The 27,080-nt window shown below is 41.6% G+C and overlaps 1 protein-coding gene across 1 annotated transcript; it reads right to left on the reverse strand.

Annotated features, from left to right (window-relative positions):
* Positions 1–2,574: 2,574 nt before the first annotated feature.
* Positions 2,575–27,080, reverse strand: LOC124004060 (serine incorporator 1-like). The gene is made up of 10 exons (XM_046312823.1): positions 26,632–27,080; positions 22,179–22,340; positions 21,459–21,637; positions 17,284–17,363; positions 16,171–16,308; positions 15,526–15,695; positions 5,946–6,036; positions 5,393–5,594; positions 4,887–5,132; positions 2,575–3,219 (listed from the first exon to the last, which is right to left on the reverse strand). Exons 1-10 carry the CDS (start codon positions 26,668–26,670, stop codon positions 3,081–3,083), a joined length of 1,446 nt encoding a protein of 481 aa, XP_046168779.1. The 5' UTR covers positions 26,671–27,080; the 3' UTR covers positions 2,575–3,080.

Genomic DNA, 27,080 nt, shown 5'->3' on the forward strand with positions numbered 1-27,080 from the left:
AGTAAGCATTATTGATTCAGTCAATTACATTCAATCTCCAAGACACGAACATGATAAGATAACACAAATATTTGGCAGAAGCATAAATCATTTAAGTCGATTGTGGATCGCTTTCCAAAAACGTAATTTTTCAAAACACTGATTGCTAAGCTCTCTTATTTTGTGATGATTTCAATTCAAAATACACACATTTACAGATATGTAAGGCATTGGAAGGCATAGCAGCTTACTACAATATCAAATAATGTAAGGATAAACCCATGCAAATTCAATTACGACTGAACAGTGTTGGCTACAATTAAATAAGCATCTGTAAGACTGAAAACTTTCAGGGTATAAGTACAAACAAAACAGTTACCGAAAATCATGTCACCAAAGGTCATACTAAGCAGCTTCTTCAAGCACAAAGATAAATATAACAGAAAAGGGAATCAATGCTTTTGAAAATAAAAATTGAACTCAGATATCAAGCAATAATTGTGACATAGTCAATAGATGTGATTATAAATGCTAAATATTTGTGGGCCAAATATAACATTGGTTGAACAATATTTTCCTTACACCACTTATGGTACTTGGAGAGGGTCAGGACTGGTCAGATTCGTAGTTTGAGTCTATTGTTAACCCAACATTTCCCATAATGCAGGAATATAACATCCATAGACATACAGTGTCATGTTTTGTCATATATTGTCATGTCTTGTCCCTGTGCTTTCTCTTCTATTCGTTTCCCCCTGCTGGTCTTATTAGGTTCTTTCCCTCTCTCTATCCCTCTCTCTCTCTATCGTTCTGTTCCTGCTCCCAGCTGTTCCTCATTCTCCTAACCACCTCGTTTACTCTTTCACACCTGTCCCCTATTTTGCCCTCTGATTAAGTTCCTATTTCTCTCTCTGTTTCTGCTTCTGTCCTTGTCGGATCCTTGTTTGCTGTTCGCTGTGTACTTGTTCCGTCCTGTCGTGTTTTTGCCTTCATCAGATGCTGCGTGTGAGCAGGTGTCTCTGTCAGCTACGGCCTGCGCCTACCCGAAGAGACCTGCAGTCTGTGGCCGCTAATCCTGTTGTTCCCCTCTACAAACTAGGGGATTTCTGTTATCCCCGTTTGGACAATTCCTGTTAAGGATTCAGGATTTGTTATTTTTCTGTTTGGACTTGAATAAACTCTGTTTCTGTTAAGTCGCTTTTGGGTCCTCACTCACCTGCATAACATACAGTGGCAAGAAAAAGCATGTGAACCCTTTGGAAATACCCGGATTTCTGCATAAATTGGTCATAAATTTGATCTGCTTAAACTAATATCACACAAACAATTCTACATTATCATGTCTTTATTGAACAAACCGTATAAACATTCACAGTGGAGGATGGGAAAAGTATGTGAACACTTGGATTTAATAACTGGTTGACCCTCCTTTGGCAGCAATAACCTCAACCAAATGTTTTCTGTAGTTGCGGATCAGACTTGCACAACGGTCAGGAGGAATTTTGGACCACCTCTTTACAAAACTGTTTGGGTTCAGCAATATTCTTGGGATGTCTGGTGTGAATTGCTTTCTTGAGGTCATGCCACAGCATCTCAATCGGGTTGAGGTCAGGACTGGGCCACTCCAGAAGGCATATTTTCTTCTGTTGAAGCCATTCTGTTGTTGATTTACTTCTGTGTTTTGAGTCTTTGTCCTGTTGCATCACCCAACTTCTGTTGAGCTTCAATTGGAGGACAGATAGCCTTACATTCTCCTGCAAAATGTCTTGATAAACTTGGGACTTCATTTGGCCGTTGATGAAAGCAAGTTGTCCAGGCCCAAACAACTCAACTTTAGTATCATCTGTCCACAGAATATTTTGCCAGTAGCGCTGTGGAACATCCAGGTGCACTTTTGCAGATTTCAGATGTGCAGCAATGTTTTTTTGGACAGCAGTGGCTTCTTCCGTGGTGTCCTCCCATGAACACCATTCTTGTTTAGTGTTTTACGTGTCGTAGACTCGTCAACGGAGATGTTAGCATGTTCCAGAGATTTCTGTAAGTCTAACTGACACTCTAGGATTCTTCTTAATCTCATTGAGCATTCTGCGCTGTGCTCTTGCAGTCATCTTTGTAGGACAGCCACTCCTAGGGGGAGTAGTAACAGTGCTAAATGTTCTCCATTTATAGACAATTTGTCTTACTGTGGACGGATGAACATCAATGCTTTTAGAGATACTTTTGTAACCCTTTCCAGCTTTATGCAAGTCAACAATTCTTAATCTTATTTATTTCTTCTGAATTCTCTCTTGTTAGGGGCATGGTTCACATCAGGCAATCCTTCTTGTGAATAGCAAACTCACATTTTGTGAGGGTTTTTTATAGGGCAAGCTCTAACCAACATCTCCAATATCGTCTCATTGATTGGACTCCAGGTTAGCTACCTCCAATTAGCTTTTGGAGAAGTCATTAGCCTAGGGGTTCACATACTTTCCCCTAACCAACATCTCCAATATCGTCTCATTGATTGGACTCCAGGTTAGCTACCTCCAATTAGCTTTTGGAGAAGTCATTAGCCTAGGGGTTCACATACTTTCCCCAACCTATACTGTGAATGTTTAAATGATGTATTCAATATAGACAAAACATATAATAATTTGTGTGTTATTAGTTTAAGCACACTGGTGTGTCTATTGTTGTGACTTAGATGAAGATCAGATCAATAAGGTAATTCCAAAGGGTTAACATACTTTTCTTGCTATGAGATAAAGGACATTTTTTTAAATGAAAGATGTTCCTTTGACATGAAGGTCAACTATCCCTGCGTTTGGTCCCAAATTGCATAAAATGTCAAATGTACCACAAGGCTGGAGATTTAACACCAGGTTCACGTGTGGATCTATCTACTGTAATAGATCTAAAACGCTAACTAAAGAGATATTTTTATGAAAAACCATCAACATCTAATACACAAAACAACACAGTCCATTTTGACTGAAAATCACGTGAAATGTACAGTAGGCAATAAGGTCAATGTTTATGTAAAACGTAAAAAAACGAAGCAAAATCAGGAATCAAGATAAGGAAAGTGAAAGAAGAATACTGCGTTAGCGGAAACCTTTTCAGCTAAAGTCCCGGTTGATGAGGATCATGGGGGCGACCAGGGTCCAGACATAGAGGGTGAGACACACCCAACTGGAGCTGATCTTCACCCAAACCGCCGGCCACTTGCTGGTCATGGCATTGTATTCTGCATCAGGACTGTATAAGAAAAAAAGTAAGATTTCTATATTAATATCTGAACAAATGTAATGGTGTGGATCTTTAAGAGAAATATCTATGGTTGAAGTATTGCGTTGCAGCATTGCTGTGTTGCTTTGCGGTCACTTTCATGTTAGAGAGCTAGAGCTGCCTTGTGTTGCGTGAGAGAGTTTAAATATAAATGTTGAACTATAAAAGATGTGAAGAGGCGACTCCGGGATGCTGGGCTTCTAGGCAGAGTTGCAAAGAAAAACCCATATCTCAGAATGGCCAATAAAAAGAAAAGATTAAGATGGGCAAAAGAACACAAACACTTGACAGAGGAACTCTGCCTAGAAGGCCAGCATCCCGGAGTCACCTCTTCACTGTTGACGTTGAGACGGGTGTTTTGCGGGTATTATTTAATGAAGCTGCCAGTTGAGGACTTGTGAGGCGTCTGTTTCTCAAACTAGACACTCTAATGTACTTGTCCTCTTGCTCAGATGTGCACCGGGGCCTCCCACCCCTCTTTCTATTCTGGTTAGAGACAGTTTGCTCTCTTCTGTGAAGGTGGTAGTACACAGCGTTGTACGAGATCAGTTTCTTGGCAATTTCTCGCATGGAATAGCCCTCATTTCTCAGAACAAGAATAGACTGACGAGTTTCAGAAGAAAGGTCTTTGTTTCTGGCCATTTTGAGCCTGTAATCAAACCCACAAATGCCGAAATACTCAACTAGTTTAAGGCCAGTTTTATTGCTTCTTTAAGCAGGACAACCATTTTCAGCTGTGCTAACATAATTGCTAAAGGGTTTTTTAATGATCAATTAGCCTTTTAAAATGATAAACTCGGATTAGCTAACACAACGTGCCATTGGAACACAGGAGTGATGGTTGCTGATAATGGGCCTCTGAACACCAATGCAGATATCCCATAAGAAATTAACCATTTCCACCTACAATAGTCATTTGCAACATTAACAATGTCTACACTGTATTTCTGATTAATTTGATGTTTTTTTAATGGACAGAAAATGTGCTTTTCTTTCAAAAACAAGGAAATTTGTAAGTGACCCCAAACTTTTGAACGGTAGTGTATATACTGTATTCTATACTATTCTACTGTATCTTAGTCTATGCCACTCTGACGTTGCTCATCCATATAACTATATATTCTTAATTCCATTCCTTTACTTAAGATTTGTGTGTATTTAGTATATGTTGTGAAATTGTTCGATATTGCTTGTTAGATATTGTTGCACTGTCGGAACTAGAAGCACAAGCATTTCGCTACACCCGCAATAACATCTACTAAAAACACCTGTATGTGACCTGTATGTGACCAATAACATTTTATTTAATTTGATTTGGAAGTCAACTTCACTTCAATCCAAATCTGCATAACCAAACTTGACACCATGGCTGTGTCTGAAAATGTTACTAGCTGTCAAATACTTGCTTCCTCCGTCCTTATTTTCTCAATTACTTTTAAAACTCAGTGGAGAAGGATGTGTGAGGGAGGGACCTTGGATCCTCTCCAAGGTCTGTCAAGAACAAATCCTTAAGGGGGAATTAAGGAAACAAGGGCGAAGGAAACAAGGGCGAAGGAAGCAAGGACTTGACAGCTAGTAACGTTTTCAGATGTAGCACTTCACGACGTTGGTAATCTGTGTAGTTTGGCCTTACTGACCTATACCAGTTGGTGAGAGTCATCATGATGTAGAGCGAAGCCAGGAAGAGCATGAAGTGGAAGAAGGAATAGCTGTACTGGACCATGTCCCTCTCGTTGTCCTCCACACGCCCGGGTCCATTCCTCCCCGTACCCGTCCCTCCCACCTCCTCGTCCGGTGTGCCCGCGTTACTCTCCTCCAGGGTCACCGTGTCGTTGGAGGCCATGGTCAACTTGTTCACCTGGCTGGTGTTGGATGAGCGGATGCTACAAGGACGTGAGCATTTACAATTTATAATAACTTCGAAAGCATTTATAAGCATTTGTAAATATTTATAAGCATGTATAATTATTCAATAAAGTTATAATTAAGTATAACCAAAGGTATTAGATTAAAAAGTCACAATCATGGATTGGATTGATAAAGTCCTTTTCAGAGTGCTCAAACTGCAAACTGATATTCTAATTTCATGAACGGGGGGGGGTCACCAGTCACCAGTCACCAGTCACCAGTCACCGAATCATACCTGGAGTAGAGGATGCATAGAACGAAGATGGCCAATCCCACGATGCTCTGGGCGTCCCACCACTGCAGATAGGGCGAGGACAGGATGGGCTCCTCGGTGCCGATGATCACCACGGCCGTCTGGTTCTTAATCTCCAGAGGGGCCAGCGTGGGCACCAGTGTCTGCTGGAAGATGCTCAGCAGGCTGGGGTTGCATGTCCGGTCTAAGAGGGGAATTTAAAAAGATATGTATTTTTTCTTATTATTTCTTTTGTTTATATTTTAATATGAATAATGACTTTTGAGTTTAACTCGAGCTGAACAAATACATTTGCATTTAGCATGGAGAATGGCGGTGTGTTTGCAATTCATGGGCAAATGTTTCAAAGGATGTCAGTCTGACTGAGAAGCTATTTGATCGTTCCCAATAATTATGAATATGATTGCATTTAAATGGTTAGATATATGAACAATGAACTGTTAATTTTTTGGTATTAAATGAATAATGAACATAGATGAACAAGTCAGGGAGGCAGTGCTGTTAGGTCAGCAGCTTGTATAACAGTGGCTCTGACCAGGCTCGTTGGTCATGGCAGACCAGGTCAGATACATGGTGTACATGGTCATGATGGAGGACTGGAGTAGACCAGATCGGGGCTGGGATTCCTAAAAAAAAAAAAAAAAAGTAACCGTGATTTACAAAGGGATACCAAACATGGAAATACTGTCTGACTAGGCCTCAGTGGGGGTTTCTCCACGTAGCAAAGGGAGGATGGACCTCCGTTTTAAAACAACAATAAAAACATATTTAAAAATCCTCCTTGTAATAAATATTTGTTTTAATACTTTTCATCTGTTAACCGCCACAAGTTTTTAAATCATCAGCCGCTACTGGCAGACGTGTGTTATAATTAGGGACTGGGTTTGTTCTTGACCACATGACATTTTAGTATGTACTTTAAGCTGTACTAGGCCCACTGTGACATTTTTGATCATTTAAATTAGGCTGTGGCTGCGCCTTGCATCACAAAGTTGGTCACAACTCAGAATCAACTGAATATGAGTTGAAACTTAGTTTAGACACGTCTCTCCACTAGATGCACACTGACTCTTGCAAATGGGTGGCAGGGTAGCAAAGTGGTTTGAGCATTGGGCCAGTAACCTAAAAGGTTGCAAGTTCAAATCTCTAAGCTGGCAAGGTCAAAAATCTGTTGATGTGCCCTTGAGCAAGGCACTTAGGCCTGATTGCTCCAGGGTTGCTGTTGATAATAGGGAGAGTTGGGATATCCAATTCACACGTGTATTAATAAACCCGTGTACATGTGTGAAATAGGACAAATATCAGCACCCACCAAATCAGTGAGCATTCTTTGTGTCAATGGTGTGCCCTTTGTTTGTCAATGTTTATCACTTCCCCATTAAATATATACTCAGTATTGAAGTTACTGTTAATCGGCGCATTTCCCCAGTAATCTAGAATGTTTGGTTATGGTGACTTCTGCTAATTCATTGAATATAATATTATTCATATACCATTCTCATTCTCGTAGTGGACACGTTGTTTGGAGCGCTCAATAACTGTGCAACACTTTTGATGGAGAAGCTTAGCTTTATTTCATTCTATTTACCAGTTTTCTGGCAATTTCTTAATTATCTTTGTTTGGAACACGTCTGGTTTCCCAGACGGTTAAGCGCGCATAGATGTACCTGGCCTGCGTGCCAGGATAGGTGTGGCTTATGGTATTTACAGTGCCTTTAGAAAGTATTCATAACCCTTGACTCCTTCCACACTTTGTTGTGTTACAGACTGAATTCTAAATGGATTACATTTATTATTTTTCACACCCATCTACACACAATATCCCATAATGACACAGTGAAAACATGTTTTTAGAATTTTTGGCAAATGTATTGAAATAGAAATACAGAAATATCTCATTTACATAAGTATTAACAGCCCTGAGTCAATACATGTTAGAATCCCCATTGGGAGCGATTCCAGCTTTGACTCTTTTTGGGTTAGTCTCTAAGAGCTATGCACACCTGGATTGTACAATATTTGCCCATTATTATTTTCAACATTCTTCAAACTCTGTCAAATTGGTTGTTGATCATTGCTAGGCAACCATTTTCAAGTCTTGACATAGATTTTCAAACAGATATAAGTCAAAACTGTAACTTGGCCACTCAGGAACATTCATTGTCTTCTTGGTAAGCAACTCCTGTGTAGATTTGGCTTCGTGTTTTAGGGTATTTTACTGCAGAAAGGTGAATTCTTTGTGGAAATGTGGAAAGCCAACTGAACCAGCTTTTCCTCTAGGATTTTGCCTGTGCTTAACTCTACTACGTTTTTTTTTATCATGAAAAATTCCCCAGTCCTTAACGATTGCAAGCCTACCCATAACATAATGCAGCCACCACTATGCTTGAAAATATAGAGAGCAGCACTCAACAATGTGTTGTATATTATTTGTCTCTGGTTTACTGACCCCTGCCTGCCTTGACCTGTCTATTGCCTACTCCTGTTGGAATATTAATCTATTGTTGATTCAACGTGGTCTGCATCTGGGTCTTACCTTCATACCTGATAGTACAAACTGGCCATGACTGACCCAGCACACCCGGACCAGCTGCGCAATGCCATCTCCTCCCAAAGAGCCTCCATTGGTAGGTACGAGGTATTGCTTCGTGGGCTGATGGAAGGTGTCCAAACGTTGGCTGAGCCCCATGCCCAGGCGTTGGAAATGCTGTTAGAGCAATTCGGTGGGTCATCTGGGGGGCAGCCTGCCACAGTGGTAACCCCACCGCCTCTCAGCAACTTGGCGGTTAGCAGCGCCGCCCCACCGGCCACTCCATCTTCCCAGGAGCTCCAATTACCTCCTCCAGAACGCTTTAATGGAGAGATGAGCACTTGTCGGGCATTTCTAGCTCAGTGTGCCCTCATTTTTAAGATTCAGCCCTCCTCCTTCCCCTCGGATCGCTCCAAATTAGCCTACCTCATAACGCGGTTGTCTGTAAGGGCTCTCAACTGGGCTACCGCTGTATGGGAACAGCAGCCGGTCATATGCTCGAGCCGTGGTGAGAGGTGTCTGAGGGGTTCAAGTGCCTTAGGAAGAGTCTCCAGTTTGTGAGGAAGGTCGTTGATGCCCCGTTCTCCGGGAATGAAGCTGCCCGGAAGCTAATCCAGCTCCAGCAGGACGCCTGCACTGTGGCGGTTGTCGATAGGGTTCTCTAAGGCGGCACATTTCATTCCCCTCGCTAAACTTCCTTCCGCTAAGGAGACGGCACAAATCATTATCGAGAATGTGTTCAGAATTCTGGCCTCCCGTTAGATGCCGTTTCAGACAGAGGCCACCAATTCACGTCACAGTTTTGGAGGAGTTCTGTCGTCCCTATGTTTCCCGGTGTCCAAGCAGAAAGCCAATCAATCATTTAGTCTTCCCACACCTGTTCGCAGCCTTTCCAGATTGCGCGTGTCCGACCGGGTTATCTCCGTTTCATAAGTAGTGGACTGCGTGGATTTCCGTCACGTTGGCAGCAGAGAGTGCGTGGAACCCGGAAGCATTGTTCGACATGTTCCTCCACGTTGTCTTGGAGGAGGTTAAGGACGAGCTTGCGGCTCGGTTGTTACCCACAGATTTTGACTCCCTCATCGCTTTGACCATCCGCAATGATGGCCAATTGCGGGAACGACGGATGGAGAGTAAATTTGATTTCACTTGCACGTCCAGGGATTCCACCACACCTCCGAGTCATCCCGGAAGTCCCCGACGGTCCCGTGGCCGAGAGGACCCAAGATTTCCCGACCTTCCTCGAGAGTCACCGAGGAGGGCAGAGGCACTGTTTCCCGAGCCTATGCAACTAGACAGGGCTGGGCTTGTCACCAGCGGAACGGCAACACCGGATCAGCACAAGGAGCTGTCTGTATTACGGGACTTTTGGTCATTTTGTGTCTTCGTGTCAGGTAAAAGACCAGGCTCACAGGTAGGAGCGAGTACTCTGGTGGGCCATGGAGGGGTGGGGAACTCCAGGAAAGAAGCTTTTCTGCTTCCCTTACTGTACCCCTTTTCACCTCCGAGTCATCCCGGAAGTCCCCGACGGTCCCGTGGCCGAGAGGACCCAAGATTTCCCGACCTTCCTCGAGAGTCACCGAGGAGGGCAGAGGCACTGTTTGCCGAGCCTATGCAACTAGACAGGGCTGGGCTGTCACCAGCAGAACGGCAACACCGGATCAGCACAAGGAGCTGTCTGTATTACGGGACTTTTGGTCATTTTGTGTCTTCGTGCCAGGTAAAAGACCAGGCTCACAGGTAGGAGCGAGTACCCCTTTTCATGTCATTCTGCTGTGGGGAAACCAGTCCAAATCTCACCGTATCCTCATTGACTCCGGGGACGATGAGAGCTTTTTGGACGCCACTCTGGCTTCCGAGCTGAACATCCCCACTCAGCCCCTCTCCATTCCCGTGGATGCTAGAGCGTTGGACAGGCGCTCTATAGGTCGGGTCACAGATAACACCACTCCCATCAACCTACGTGTGTCAGGGAATCACAGTGAGGCCATTCAGTTCCTGCTCATCAAGTCCCCCCAAATCCCCACGGTGTTGGGATTCTACTGGCTACAGCGACACAACCCAGTCAACTGGTCTATGGGTGACATAATGGGCTGGAGTCCATTCTGCCATGCCCCGTAAACACGGGCACCCTCATAGATATCCTTCTGACCAACCTGCCCTCTAAATACACCTCTGCTGTCTTCAACCAGGATCTCAGCGATCACTGCCTCATTGCCTGCATCCGTAATGGGTCTGCGGTCAAACGTCCACCCCTCATCACTGTCAAACGCTCCCTAAAACACTTCAGCGAGCAGGCCTGGCCCGGGTATCCTGGAAGGATATGGACCTCATTCCGTCAGTAGAGGATGCCTGGTGGTTATTCTTTAAAAGTGCTTTCCTCACCATCTTAAATAATCATGACCCATTCAAAAAATGTAGAACCAGGAACAGATATTGCCCTTGGTTCACTCCAGACCTGACTGCCCTTGACCAGCACAAAAACATCATGTGGTGTACTCCATTAGCATCAAATAGCCCCCCAGATATGCAACTTTTCAGGGAAGTTAGGACCCAATATACACAGGCAGTTAGGAAAGCAAAGGCTAGCTTTTTCAAACAGATATTTGCATCCTGTAGCACAAATTCCCAAAAGTTCTGGGACACTGTAAAGTCTGTTGAGAATAAGAGCCCCTCCTCCCAGCTGCCCACTGCACTGAGGCTAGGAAACACTGTCACCACCGATAAATCCACGATAATTGAAAATTTCAATAAGCATTTTTCTACGGCTGGCCATGCTTTCCATCTGGCTACCCCTACCCTGGTCAACAGCCCTGCACCCCCACAGCAACTTGCCCAAGCCTCCCCATTTCTCCTTCACCCAAATCCAGGTAGCTGATGTTCTGAAAGAGTTGCAAAATCTGGCCCCTACAAATCAGCGGGGCTAGACAATCTGGATCCTCTCTTTCTAAAATTATCTGCCGCAATTGTTGCAACCCCTATTACTAGCCTGTTCAACCTCTCTTTTGTATCATCTAAGATCCTCAAAGACTGGAAAGCTGCCACGGTCATCCCCCTCTTCAAAGGGGGGACACTCTAGACCCAAGCTGTTACAGACCTATATCTATCCTATCCTGCCTTTCTAAGGTCTTCAAAAGCCAAGTGAACAAACAGATCACCGACCATTTCGAATCCTACATTACCTTCTCCGCGATGCAATCTGGTTTCCGAGCTGGTCATGGGTGCACCTCAGCCACGCTCAATGTCCTAAACGATATCATAACCGCCATCGATAAGAGACAATACTGTGCAGCCGTATTCATTGACCTGGCCAAGGCTTTTGACTCTGTCAATAACCACATTCTTATCGTCAGACTCAACAGCCTTGTTTTCTCAAATGACTGCCTCTCCTGGCTCACCAACTACTTCTCAGACAGAGTTCAGTGTGTCAAATCGGAGGGCCTGTTGTACGGACCTCTGGCATTCTCTATGGGGGTGCCACAGGGTTAAAATCTGGGCCGACTCTTTTCTCTGTATACATCAATGATGCCGCTTTTGCTGCTGGTGATCCTCTGATCCACCTCTACGCAGAAAACACCATTCTGTATTCTTCTGGCCTTCTTTGGACACTGTGTTAACTAACCTCCAGACGAGCTTCAATGCCATACAACTCTCCTTCCGTGGCCTCCATCTGCTCTTAATTGCAAGTGAAACTAAATACATGCTCTTCAACCTATCGCTGCCCGCACCTGCCCGCCTGTCCAGCATCACTACTCTAGACGGTTCTGACTTACAATATGTGGACAACTACAAATACCTAAGTGTCTGGTTAGACTGTAAACTCTCCTTCCAGACTCACATTAAGCATCTCTAATCCAAAATTACATCTAGAATCAGCTTCCTATTTTGCAAAACAAAGCATCCTTCACTCATGCTGCCAAACATACCCTCGTAAAACTGACTATCCTACCGATCCTTGACTTCGGTGATGTCATTTACAAAATAGCCTCCAACACTCTTACTCAGCAAACTGGATGCAGTCTATCAAAGTGACATCCGTTTTGTCACCAAAGCCCCATATACTACCCACCACTGTGACTGTCACGATCGCTGTCTTGAAAATGACCGGACCAAGGTGCAGTGTTGTGAACGTACATTTTCTCTTTATTTCTTTAAATGTCGCCAACAATAATTAACAAAAACGAACATGAAGCTCCGTGAGGCTATACCTGCATCAAACGAAGACAACGACCCACAAATACAAAAGGAAAAAAGGCTGCCTAAGTAGGATTCCCAATCAGAGACAGCTGTCTATCGTGTTCTCTGATTGGGAATCATACTTAGGCAGCCTTTTTCGCTCATGTGTTTTGTGGATAGTTGTTTTCTGTATGGTTTATGCACCTTACAGAACTGTTTAGGTTTTTTCACTTTGTTATTTTGTTCAAGTGTTTTGGTTAATTTTTATTTTATTTTTTATTTTACCTTTATTTAACTAGGCAAGTCAGTTAAGAACAAATTCCTATTTTCAATGACGGCCTAGGAAGAGTGGGTTAACTGCCTGTTCAGGGGCAGAACGACAGATTTGTACCTTGTCAGCTCGGGTATTTGAACTTGCAACCTTCCGGTTACTAGTCCAACGCTCTAACCAACGCTCTAACCACTAGGCTACCCTACTTACCATAATGCGTTTTTGTCCGATCCTCATTACGATGAGATCCGTGACAATGACCTGTATGCTCTCATTGGCTGGCCCTCGCTTCATATTCGTCGCCAAACCCACTGGCTCCAGGTCATTTATAAGTCTTTGCTAGGTAAAGCCCCGCCTTATCTAAGCTCACGGGTCACCATAACAGCACCCACCCATAGCACACGCTCCAGCAGATATATTTCACTGGTCACACCCAAAGCCAATTCCTCCTTTGGTCGCCTTTCCTTCCAGTTCTCTGCTGCCAATGACTGGAACGAATTGCAAAAATCACTGAAGCATCAGCTGTCAGAGCAGCTCACAGATATTGCACCTGTACATAGCTCATCTGTAAATAGCCCATCTAACTACCTCATCCCCATATTGTTATTTATTTGTTTTGCTCCTTTGCACCCCAGTATCTCTACTTGCACATTAATCTTCTGCACATCTATCACTCCAGTGATTAATTGCTAAATTATAATTACTTCGCCACTACAGCTTATTTATTTCCTTACCTCCCTAATTTTACCTCATTTGCACACACTGTATAAAGATTTTTTCTATTGTTTTATTGACTGTACTTTTGTTTATGTGTATCTCTGTGTTGTTGTTTGTGTTGCACTGCTTTTCTTTATCTTGGCCAGGTCGAAGTTGTAAATGAGAAAATGTTCTCAACTGGCCTACCTGGTTAAATAAAGGTTAAATAGTTCAATTGAAGTCGGCGCAACCAGCCCCGGGACCAGCCCCGCAACCAGCTTCCTGGGCCCTCTGAGGTGGTTCCGGATCTCTCCGCCATTCCCGAGGAGTACCAGGATCTCCGGGAGGTGTTCAGCAAGTCCTGGGCCATTTCCCTTCCGCCGCGCCGCCCCTATGACTTCGGGATTGACCTTCTCCATAGCACCACGCCGCCCCAGGGGCATCTGTACTCGCCTCCAAGGCTATGGAGGACTACATTGGGCACTCCCTAGCTACTGGAATTATCCATCCGTCTTCCTCTCCCGCCGTCTTGTCCTTCATCTCCACGAAGAAGAACCCTGCGTCCGTGCATTGACTATCGGGGCTTAGTGACATCACTGTAAAGAACCGTTATCCCCTACCACTCTTTTCCTCTGCCTCCGAGCTGCTCCAGGGGGCCAATGAGTTCTCCAAGCTGGATCTACGTAACGGCTACCACGTGGTGTGGATACGAGAGTGGGATGAGTGGAAGACCGCCTTTAACACAGCCAGCGGCCACTACGAATATCTGGTCATGCCCTTTGGCCTCACCAACGCCCCTGCCGTGTTCCAAGCTCTGATGAATGACGTTCTCCGCAACATGCTGAACCAGTTCGCCTTCGTCTACATTGATGACATCCTCGTCTTCTCCCGCGCCTTCTGGAGAACCAGTTGTTCGTTAAGGCGGAAAAGTGTGAGCTCCATCGCTCCACCATTCCCTTCTGAGCTACATCATCTCTGCTGGGAGTGTCAACGATGGATCCCGAGAAGGTGAAAACGGTGGTGGGTTGGTTTCAGCCTATGTCCAGGGTGCAGCTCGTACCCTTTGTATACAGTACACCTTTCAGCCCTTTTTCTCCCATTCTCTGTTTGTCTGTTGCCAGTTCGTCTTGTTTGTTCAAGTCCACCAGTGTTTTGTGTCTCAGCTCCTGTTATTTCCAGTCTCTCTTTTCTCACCCTCCTGGTTTTTGACCCTTGCATGTCCTGACTCCGAGCCCGCCTGCCTGACCACTCTGCTTGCCCCTGACCCTGAGCCTGCCTGCCGACCTGCACCTTTGCCCCCCTCTCGATTACAGACCTCTGTCTTACCCTGAGCCTGCCTGCCGTCCGGTACCATTGCCCCACCTCTGGTTCACTGACCCCTGCCTGCCTTGACCTGTCTATTGCCTCCCCCTGTTGGAATATTAAACTATTGGTTATTCGAAGTGGTCTGCATCTGGGTCTTACCTTCATACCTGATATGTGCCTTTGTAGTGACTGGGTGTATTTATACACCATTCAAAGTGTAATTAATATCTTCCCCATGCTTAAAGGGATATCCCAATCAATATTCACTTATTTTCTTCCAATAGGTACCCTTCTTTGCGAGGCATTGGAAAACCTCCCTGGTCTTTGTGGTTGAATCTGTATTTGAAATTCACTGCTCGACTGAGGGACCTTACATATAATTATTTGTGTGGGTTACAGCGATGAGGTAGTCATTCAAAAATCATGGTAAACACTATTATTGAAAAATGAAAGGAGAGCTGCACACTAGGAGCTCAGATGCAATAATTGAATAACCAACGTTTCGACAGACAAGCTGTCTTCATCAGGGTATATAACACTATTATTGCACAAAGAGTGAGTCCATGCAACTTATTAAGCACATGTTTACTCTTGAACTTATTTAGGCTTGCCACAACAATGGGTTGAATACTTGACTCAAGTTATTTCAGCTTTCCATTTATGTACAAATGACATTATGATGTATTGTGTATAGGCCAGTGACAAAATAATCTACATGAAATACATTTTAAATTCAGGCTGTAACACAACAAAATGTGGGAAAAGTCAAGGGGTGTGAATACTTTCTGAAGGCACTGTAAGTGCCCGCTTGGGTATGTTCTGGTCAGTTCTGTTTGACAATTCGTTTGGGTAGGATGCAATTGAGTGTAGTAGACCCCACCTGTTTCTTTATGCTTAGGACAGGTTATGTCTGATAGGAGGCTTTTTTCTTTTTCAATACTGACATTTTGAAGTCAGATATTTGTAAATATATCTACTTGTGAATTGATCACCGTCATCACCAGCGCTGTCTAAATAAATACAACATTCATTTCCACCTCTACCTCCCTGCCTCGTGCTGATTTTTTTTGTCCTTGCGACTGCTACAAGGTCCCTATTTTACACTCTAATAGTCCTATCTGTTGAATGAGGGCTCACCTGTACTCTGGGCATGATAGACACAACAGAGGCTACGGCACAGAGGAGCAAGTTGAAGCTGATGAAGAACTTGTTGAGTAGACAGCCCTCTGACCGAGTGTAGAACATGTACATCAGGATGATAACGATAAAGGCCATGACGTAGTTGAGTCCAGTTACAGCGAGCAAGGCTAGAGACGAGAGGATAGACCGAATCAGATTCAAGTTGCGTTGTTATTATGAAGCAGAACATATTCTGTCTAAGAGCATTATACAGAGTGTGAGCACTATTGACACCTGCACTTACTGTATGTTACAGTTACCATTTATTTAGCTGGTATTTACTTAATACAGTAATTACTCTTTTGGAATCATTCAAATAATTACTGTTATGTGCTATTTGGTACCAGGTAGTTACCAATTGTGGTGAATTGATATCACTTACTTTAAAAAAAGGTGAATACTTGCTGAAACATCAAACTAAACCTCCCATCAGCATTCCTAATCACCAAAACATCATTCATTTGGCTAATCATTCTGACTGTTTGAGTGTGTGTGTGTTTGTTCTTTTCACCCCCGCTTTCATTTTATTGCTTTACTGTTTACTAAGTGTGTTGCGATCGTAAGTGGATTTAAAAGTGGATTTGATTTGCCAGGAAGACTCACCTGCGTACCAGCCCCTGGAGTTCCCTCTCTCCATGTTATCCACCCAGGATTCATTCCAGGAGTGGGCAAAGTCCACCAGCAGAACCAGCTGGATCAGGATGAAGCAGAACGCCCCACAGGTACCCACCACAAACCACGCTAGACACACGCACGCACACGCGCACGCGCACGCGCACACACACACACACACACACACACACACACACACACACACACACACACACACACACACACACACACACACACACACACACACACACACACACACACACACACACACACACACACACACACACACACACACACACACACACACACACACACACACAGAGACCATCATCACATGACACTTAAAAAAGAAATAATAATATAATATATGCCATTTAGCAGACGCTTTTATCCAAAGCGACTTACAGTCATGATAAATATTAATTATACTTTTTTTACCACCTTTTCTCCCCAATTTCGTGATATCCAATTGCAATCCAAATGCGATCTTGTCTCATTGCTGCAGCTCCCCAACGGGCTCAGGAGAGGCGAAGGTCAGGTCATGCGTCCTCCGAAACATGACCCACCAATCCACGCTCCTTAACACCCACCGGAATCCAGCCGCTCCAATGTTTCGGAGGAAACACCGCTCAACTGATGACCGAAGTCAGCCTGCAAGGCGCCTGGCCCGCCAGGAGGAGTCGCTAGAGCGCAATGAGTCAAGTAAAACCCCAACGGCCAAACCCTCCCCTAACCCGGACAACGCTGGGCCAATTTTTCGCCGCCCTATGGGACTCCCGGTCACGGCCAGTTGTGACAAAGCCTGGGAAAGAACCCGGGTCTGTAGTGATACCAATCGGGAGGCCCTCATCATTATATTACACGTATCAACAAGCAGTTTCAAAAAATATTACTATTACATGATTATCATTGTGTATATCAATAATTAATAGTGTTAATATTACACTACATTTTAATATCAGACTAATTGTATATCACTCATGTATGCTGATTGTGCATGGTATGCATGGTCAAAGGCTGCATTGATAAATCATAATAATATACAAATATCAACTATCACAAAATAATCTATGACCGAAAGGATTTAAATTGTGTCAATCTTACTGCGAGTAAAAGGCCCTTCAGGAATGTAAAAGGCACCGACTGTCACGGCAACCATGGCAGCCACCTTAAAGAACCAAAACCTGGGGGGGAAAGAGAGGTAATTTATCAACTAGTAAATATACGTGAATAGGCTTATGATGTCTAGCTGCTACGGAAAATTCTAGTTCAGCTATTCTCCTCGGGTTCCTCGGCATGGTGGCCTGAAGCACGTTAGCTGAGTGACCCGTTGTGTATGAGATCATTTCACTAATATTGCCCTTGGTTGCGGCAGTGTGATAATCATATGAGTGAAAGTTGTCAGTGTCTTACCAGTCCCCCATTATGAGAATTGTTAAGTTACAAGCAGTCTACATGCTTTTTTGAGGTAGCACATTACAATCGTACCTGTATATGGGTTGAAAATGGCAGATTTGGGCACTTTTTAAAACTTCTTTGGGATAGGGGGCGTTATTTTGACGTCCGGATGAAAAGCGTGCCCAAAGTAAACTGCCTGCTACTCAGGCCCAGAAGCTAGGATACACATATAATTGGTAGATTTGGATAGAAAACACTCTAAAGTTTCTACAACTGTTAAAATAATGTATTTGAGTATAACAGAACTTATTTGGCTGGTGAAACCCAGAGGACAAATCGTGTTGTTGTTGAGGTGACTGTGTTTTCTATTGGTTTTCTATGGGAAACTAGATTTATGAGGCACCTGTGGTTGCAGTTCTTTTGGCTTCCACGAGATGTCAACAGTCTTTAGAAATTGGTTGATGTTTTTCCTTTGAGAAATGAAGAAGTACGGCTGTTCAGACTGAGTGTCAAGCCAAGTGTACTTTAGTTTGGTGCCGTGCGCACCACGTTGATTTTATCCGCTATTGAACACAGTATATTCCGTCTTAAATTTTATTGATTATTTACGTTTTAGGATACCTAAAGTTGGATTAGGAAAGTTGTTTGAAATGTTTGGACCAAGTTTACAGGTAATTTATTAGATCATTTGTAGTCATGTTGGGCGAGTTGGAACCGGTGTTTTTCTGAATCAAACGCGCAAATAAATGGACATTTTGGGGATATAAAGAAGCAATTTATCGAACAAAAGGACCATTTATGATATTTCTGGGACATTTTTTCTGGGACATTTTGGAGTGCCAACAGAAGAAGATCTTTCAAGGTAAGGCATGACTTATATCGTTATTTCTGACTTTCGTGTCGCACCTCCCTGGTTGAAAAATGTTTGTCATGCATTTGTATTATGGGGCGCTGTCCAGATAATCGCAGGGTTTGCTTTCGCCGTAAAGCCTTTTTGAAATCTGACATGGTGGCTGGATTAACATGAAGGTAATCTTTATTTTTATGTATTACACTTGTGATTTCATGAAAGTTAAATATTTATAGTAATTTAATTTGAATTTGGTGCTCTGCCATTTCACCGGATGTTGTCAAATCCTTCCCGCTAATAGGATTTGACCCCTAAGAAGTTTTAACCTTTATTTAACTAGGCAAGTCACTTAAGAACAAATTCTTACTTTCAATTACGGTCTAGGAACAGTGGGTTTACTGCCTTGTTCAGGGGCAGAACGACAGATTTGTATCTTGTCAGCTCTGGGATTTGGTCTTGCAACCTCTCAAGTTACTAGGCCAATGCTCTAACCACTAGGCTACGTAGCCGCCCCATAAACACCTTAATTGGAACACGGTGGCTGTACAGTAACATGCTATACATGACGTAAGAGCCCTGGCTCTGCGCTTCACAGCGCTGTGTGGGTTTTGACTGACAGACGTTCTGAACTTGAGCATCTCACGCGACAAGAAGTTGCCCCCATCCCTCCTGCTAGTTTGGCAAACTTGCACATACTTTATTGTCTGTAAATGCTGGGAAATTCTGTAAATTAAGGAGGACAATGTATTTTGAAAGATGAGACGTTGAGGATTATAATAAATACCGCTTTGATGTCATAAAAGCAAGCCAAACAGCCGTGAGTCCAAATGTGCACTTCACAGTTACATACAGTGGGGCAAAAAAGTATTTAGTCAGCCACCAATTGTGCAAGTTCTCCCACTTAAAAAGATGAGAGAGGCCTGTAATTTCCATTATAGGTACACTTCAACTATGACAGACAAAACGAGTAGAAAAAATCCAGAAAATCACATTGTAGGATTTTTGCAAATTATGGTGGAAAATAAGTATTTGGTCACCTACAAACAAGCAACATTTCTGGCTCTCACAGACCTGTAACCTCTTCTTTAAGAGGCTCCTCTGTCCTCCACTTGTTACCTGTATTAATGGCACATGTTTGAACTTGTTATCAGTATAAAAGACACCTGTCCACAACCTCAAACAGTCACACTCCAAACTCCACTATGGCCAAGACCAAAGAGCTGTCAAAAGGACACCAGAAACAAAATTGTAGACCTGCACCAGGCTGGCAAGACTGAATCTGCAATAGGTAAGCAGCTTGGTTTGAAGAAATCAACTGTGGGAGCAATTATTAGGAAATGGAAGACATACAAGACCACTGATAATCTCCCTCGATCTGCGGCTCCATGCAAGATCTCACCCCGTGGGGTCAAAATGATCACAAGAACGGTGAGCAAAAATCCCAGAACCACACGGGGGGACCTAGTGAATGACCTGCAGAGAGCTGGGACCAAAGTAACAAAGCCTACCATCTGTAACACACTACGCCGCCCGGGACTCAAATCCTGCAGTGCCAGACGTGTCCCCCTGCTTATACCAGTACATGTCCAGACCCGTCTGAAGTTTGCTAGAGAGCATTTGGATGATCCAGAAGAAGATTGGGAGAATGTCATATGGTCAGATCAAACCAAAATATAACTTTTTGGTAAAAACTCAACTCGCTGTGTTTGGAGGACAAAGAATGCTGAGTTGCATCCAAAGAACACCATTATTGACATCCAAAGAACACCAGTATTGAGATAAACTTTTGTTATTGACCAAATACTTATTTTCCACCATAATTTGCAAATAAATTCATTAAAAACCCTACAATGTGATTTTCTGGAATTTTCTCTCTCTAATTTTGTCTGTCATAGTTGAAGTGTACCTATGATGAAAATTACAGGCCTCTCTCATCTTTTTAAGTGGGAGAACTTGCACAATTGGTGGCTGACTAAATACTTTTTTGCCCCACTGTATCATGAAACTCATGTCATATACTGTAGTGTCAACATTTATGATCACTATGCTCGATGTACAGTTACAAGATGACATGGTGTTATACCATTGGTTGTTCTGAACAGAATGAGCCTATGTTTGTCTATTGTGATTTTTTTTTTGGTGTCTTGGCACACACACCTGAATGCACTCATTGCTCCTTTCTATGGGCACCAAAATGAAGATCTTGTTTCCATTAATTACACTGTGAAAGCCTAAAGGTGTAATTTTGGATATTTTATAACTTAGCTACTCACGTTGGCAATAGACCAGGCTTTCAAATGATGCCCATCTGAACCAGATTGCGATTCATAATGGACCGTTTTTTTTGGATTGTGTAAACAACATCAGTAATTGTGTTAGAGCGGAGACGCATGGTTGTGTTACAAACAAAACAACTACAAGTGCGCTTGCTCTGGTTCCTCAACGGCAGGAGGAGAAAGCAAAACAACAACAAAAACGCATAGTTGAAGATTCTTCTTTGAGTCATAAAAGTGCCATGAAATGACTTAGGAACTGTGCACACTTTGGAGAGGTGTGTGGCTACTTGGAGACACCGGTTAGTCCTCTCACTCTAACCCTTGTCATGTCTTTTTGTCTTATGTTGCACCTACCACACATTTTACAGGAATATTCTTAACATGTTACTGGTGAAAAGTACAGTAAATGTCAACTTAACATAAAATCAACAGTGTAATGTTTGGATTCCGTCTTGTGTCAGGTGAACTGTTGTTTCCTCACCTTTGGTCTAATCATTTTACCATAATCTCAAACTGTTCCCTTTCCACTGTTACCATGGTTATGCATATAGGCTTTCCATATTTCATCTGTAAGAAACATGTCAATTCAGCCCTACCCATATAGACCAATTCCCACAAGTGTAAAAGGTTACTAATAAAAGGTATTCAATGAAATACTGACTTTAAAGTCAAAGTTGGCATTTAAGTTTAATTACATGTAGCATGTGGGCCCTTTTTATTTTTCTGATGGGTGCGTTGCGTTATGGGGTGGTTACCCGTTGTGGATGGCGGAGCGCGGGTCACGACTGTTCTTCACGTTGATCATGATCAGAGCGAACGCCAGGAAACACATGCTCATTCCGAAGCACACCCGGTACACGGCTTTATAGCCCACTAAGATCGTACAGTTGATGTTTCCATTGATGCCTGCTCCGTCTTCACAGAACCCAGGAATCTACAGGCACAGACGGACATAGGCATAAACCATTCAGGTAAGTCTTATCTACTGTCCATTTCCATAGTCTGGCTGTGCGAGTCTGCAATTCAATAACATTACATTTTTGCTTTGGTACTGTAAATCAACAAGTTGGCTACTATCAGTACTGTACCACAAAACTGTCACAATTTCTAAGTAACCAACCATAGTCATTCAAAATTCCCATTTGGAATGAATATATGTCAATGTTTCAATTTAGACATAGTTGCAATGTTAATGCAACCTTAAACATACAGTAAGGTTGCATTGGAAGTTGCAACTCTGTGTGTAGGCCCCCACCGTTTTAGGTATGTGTGACTTGACTCTTTTCACCAATAGCCTCCCCATGTATTCAAGCATTATTTAAGTAACAAATGATCATTCACCATATACACAAACATCTACTGACACAGCATGATTCATCGTCTCCATAACACCTCCACACACACACACACACACACACTTCATGTCTCACACAGGAAGTGTGTGTATGAATTCAATTGATTGGCCCGTCTCCTACCTTTTTTAGCTGCTCGTCCACTCCTGGTGACAGCATGATACAGGCTATAATGGTCCCTAGCAACAGGATGAAGGCGTAGATGACTCGCGTTACCGTGGAGTTCTTGCTCTGGGGACAACATCTGCACAACAAGCATGTCGCACTGCTACACAGACACGGCACCTAGAGGGAAATAGAGGAGGGAAAACCATTGTCAAACGTTCCTGTGCGGTTGTAGATAGGGTGGGAAATCATTGCGAAACATTCCCCTACATTGTAGGTCAGCTAGGGACAAGCCAGAGTCAGTGCAGACACTGAATGGACTGATTAACCTTCGTCTTGGCACTTGAAACACTACATACTGCAGCAATGTGGTGGTAGGCCTGAACCTAATCCAAACGCAATAAAAACAAGTAAACAACTGTCTTTTTGACCGTGGGGGTAAAATCAAGTGTACTTAGGAGAATTCGAGATATTCAACCAAGACAGAGAAACAAAAAACATGTCTAATCCACCACAACAGTGATACAACAGTGTTACAGTAACCATTACAAAGGCATCACGGCATTGTACCTTTAAGACACCTGACTCTGTCAGCCCTAAGTAGCCTACTAGCTTGTAAACAACGTAATACCCCAGGCAGACAGACACAAGGTCAGCTTAGCCATGGGTAGCCAGAATATGGGCAAGCCGGCAAGACAAATCTTTTACACATGACTGATGAGAACCCTTACCTGTGCACCGGATGTGCTACCTGTCCCAGACCTGCTGTTTTCAACTCTCTAGAGACAGCAGGAGCAGTAGAGATACTCTCAATGATCGGCTATGAAAAGCCAACTGACATTTACTCCTGAGGTGCTGACTTGCTGCATCCTCGACAACTACTGTGATTATTATTATTTGACCATGCTGGTCATTTATGAACATTTGAACATCAGCTTTAGCTGGGTCAATGTGGAGAAGAACCAGGAATCACAAGTTGACTGTCTAATAGCTAGACAGTTAAAATGGAGGTCGGAAGGCATTGGATTAGGCTTGTTGTTGTATGCATGTGTCTCAATCCCAATACTACTCCCCAGCTAAGCCTAAATTCATATGTCTAGCGGCATGTACTAGAGTAGCTACTGAACGTCCTGGCCTACTAATGTTTTTGAAACTATTCATGGCAACGTTGTGTGGTGGATGTGTATTTGGTTGCTTGGCCGACACTTATTAGTTGGGTCTGAGATAAAGTACGACTGTATAACTTATCTCTGAGCTGCGCCCAATGCAGGACAAATGCCCCTTTGTCCTCTTGTTGTTACATCATAACATATTTTGCTCTAGTCTCTAGTCTAGGCTATAATATGACGTCTCTAGTCTAGGCTATAATATGACGATAACACTGTATGAGATTGACAGAGATACATGTATCCCATGTAGACTATTATATGTATGTTATTCCATGTAGACTATTATATGTACTTTATTCCATATAGACTATTATATGTACTTTATTCCATGTAGACTATTATATGTACGTTATTACATGTAGACTATTATATGTTCTTTATTACATGTAGACTATTATATGTCTGTTATTCCATGTAGACTATTCTATGTACGTTATTACATGTAGACTATTATATGTACGTTATTACATGTAGACTATTATATGTTCTTTATTACATGTAGACTATTATATGTCTGTTATTCCATGTAGACTATTATATGTCTGTTATTACATGTAGACTATTATATGTATGTTATTCCATGTAGACTATTATATGTATGTTATTACATGTAGACTATTATATGTTCTTTATTACATGTAGACTATTATATGTCTGTTATTCCATGTAGACTATTATATGTATGTTATTACATGTAGACTATTATATGTTCTTTATTACATGTAGACTATTATATGTACGTTATTACATGTAGACTATTATATGTACGTTATTACATGTAGACTATTATATGTTATTACGTTATTACATGTAGACTATTATATGTACGTTATTCCATGTAGACTATTATATGTATGTTATTCCATGTAGACTATTATATGTATTAGACACGTTATTATTACATGTAGTTATTCCATGTAGACTATTATATGTATTATATGTAGACTATTATATGTCTGTTATTACATGACTATTATAGACGTTATTCCATAGACTATTATATATGTTATTACATGTAGACTATTATATGTCTGTTATTCCATATAGACTATTATATGTATGTTATTACATAGACTATTATATGTCTGTTATTCCTATTATATGTTTGTTATTCCATGTAGACTATTATATGTACGTTATTCCATGTAGACTATTATATGTACGTTATTACATGTAGACTATTATATGAACGTTATTCCATGTAGACTATTATATGTACGTTATTCCATGTAGACTATTATATGTATGTTATTCCATGTAGACTATTATATGTAAGTTATTCCATGTAGACTATTATATGTTTGTTATTCCATTTAGACTATTATATGTTTGTTATTACATGTAGACTATTTTATGTAGGTTATTCCATGTAGACTATTATATGTACATTATTCCATGTAGACTATTATATGTCTGTTATTACATGTAGACTATTATATGTACGTTATTCCATGGAGACTATTATATATCCGTTATTACATGTAGACTATTATATGTCTGTTATTCCATGTAGACTATTATATGTATGTTATTACATAGACTATTATATGTCTGTTATTCCATGTAGACTATATGTTTGTTATTACATGTAGACTATTATATGTACGTTATTCCATGTAGACTATTATATGTCCGTTATTACATGTAGACTATTATATGTACGCTATTCCATGTATACTATTATATGTACATTATTCCATGTAGACTATTATATGTACGTTATTCCATGTAGACTATTATATGTACGTTATTCCATGTAGACTATTATATGTATGTTATTCCATGTAGACTATTATATGTAAGTTATTCCATGTAGACTATTATATGTTTGCTATTCCATTTAGACTATTATATGTTTGTTATTACATGTAGACTATTATATGTACGTTATTCCATGTAGACTATTATATGTACGTTATTCCATGTAGACTATTATATGTATGTTATTCCATGTAGACTATTATATGTAAGTTATTCCATGTAGACTATTATATGTTTGTTATTCCATTTAGACTATTATACGTTTGTTATTCCATGTAGACTATTATATGTTTGTTATTACATTTAGACTATTATATTACATTATTCCATGTAGACTATTATATGTACGTTATTCCATGTAGACTATTATATGTATGTTATTCCATGTAGACTATTATATGTAAGTTATTCCATGTATACTATTATATGTACGTTATTCCATGTAGACTATTATATGTACGTTATTTCATGTAGACTATTATATGTATGTTATTCCATGTAGACTATTATATGTAAGTTATTCCATGTAGACTATTATATGTTTGTTATTCCATTTAGACTATTATATGTTTGTTATTCCATGTAGACTATTATATGTTTGTTATTACATGTAGACTATTATATGTACATTATTCCATGTAGACTATTATATGTCTGTTATTACATGTAGACTATTATATGTACGTTATTCCATGTAGACTATTATGTACATTATTACATATAGACTATTGTATGTACGTTATTCCATGTAGACTATTATATGTACGTTATTACATGTAGACTATTATATGTACATTATTCCATGTAGACTATTATATGTCTGTTATTACATGTAGACTATTATATGTACGTTATTCCATGTAGACTATTATGTACATTATTACATATAGACTATTGTATGTACGTTATTCCATGTAGACTATTATATGTACGTTATTACATGTAGATTGCTCCACATACATATTATGGCAACAGTTTAAGCATGCCATGGTCTTTGTTTTTGGACTAGGACAAGGCAGCAAGCACTGTTAATCCAATTAATCATGAGTAGAGCAGATGACCAGTAGTAGCATGATTAACCCTTTAGGACTTACAGTAGCCCCATAATATGTGTGTATTGTGGGCTACTTGGGAGAGGAAAATAGTTTGTTTCCCTTTTCCCTATGAAAATGTATATTCTAGTCTATAACTGTGAACACATATTGAGACCTGACATTTGTGGAGACCAGAGCAAGCCAGAGCAAAAGCAGAGGCAAATCAAAACCATGTTTTTCACACAAGCAGATACTTAACCAACTCCTAGTCAATCACATAGGCTACCACCATTCGAGTCCGCTAGTTCAGGTAATTCGTTTCAAGATGAGTGGCAGGCGCTTGCGCCTCCTCATGATTCTGACCTGTTGCTTACGTCACATCATCCTGACAACCTTGTATGAGTTCAGTCGAAGATTGATACTATGCCATTCTTTATGTTTGTCACATATGTCAACCTGGTTCTTGTGCACAAATATGTTCGTGATATCATATGAGAAGAAACGTACCCAGCTTGCGACAGAAAAGGCCGCCAAAACAGCTCCCATAATATTCCAGTTTCGGCTAAATCTATAGCGTTTTTCTTCCAGTAACGGCACCCGTTACGTTTCTGTCCCTCCAGGTTGAATTGTAAATGTAGATACAATTAGAGTACCAACTTTTGAAAATTCTAAATATTTGAATTAAACGATTTTGTTGTCGTGTCGTACAGGCGAGCCCTACTTCTTCAACTCGCGCAATCGTCTATGCTTTCTTGGTTACTGCAAACCGGGATACTTGGGACGTCCACACCCTAAATCCTAACCTTAACCATTATCCTAACCCTAACCTGAACAACAACCCTTACCTAAACCCAAACTTTAACCTATACTTTAACCGTTATAGATGTCAACTTCAGTGTGGGGACGTCAGAGTATGGACCTCTAAAGGATACCGCATAGCAAGGTGCGTGCTTTCT

Source organism: Oncorhynchus gorbuscha, linkage group LG18 (assembly GCF_021184085.1).
Source record: "Oncorhynchus gorbuscha isolate QuinsamMale2020 ecotype Even-year linkage group LG18, OgorEven_v1.0, whole genome shotgun sequence".
NCBI classification, from domain to species: domain Eukaryota; kingdom Metazoa; phylum Chordata; class Actinopteri; order Salmoniformes; family Salmonidae; genus Oncorhynchus; species Oncorhynchus gorbuscha.

What these genes read in the sequence shown, in the direction of transcription:
- LOC124004060 (XM_046312823.1), bottom strand. Translation starts at nt 26,670, where the DNA reads ATGGGAGCTGTTTTGGCGGCCTTTTCTGTCGCAAGCTGG. An exon ending in CCTTTTCTGTCGCAAGCTGG is followed by an intron (nt 22,341 to 26,631) that starts GTACGTTTCTTC and finishes ATTTCCCTCTAG; the next exon opens with GTGCCGTGTCTGTGTAGCAG. An exon ending in TGCCATGACCAACGAGCCTG is followed by an intron (nt 5,595 to 5,945) that starts GTCAGAGCCACT and finishes TTCCCCTCTTAG; the next exon opens with ACCGGACATGCAACCCCAGC.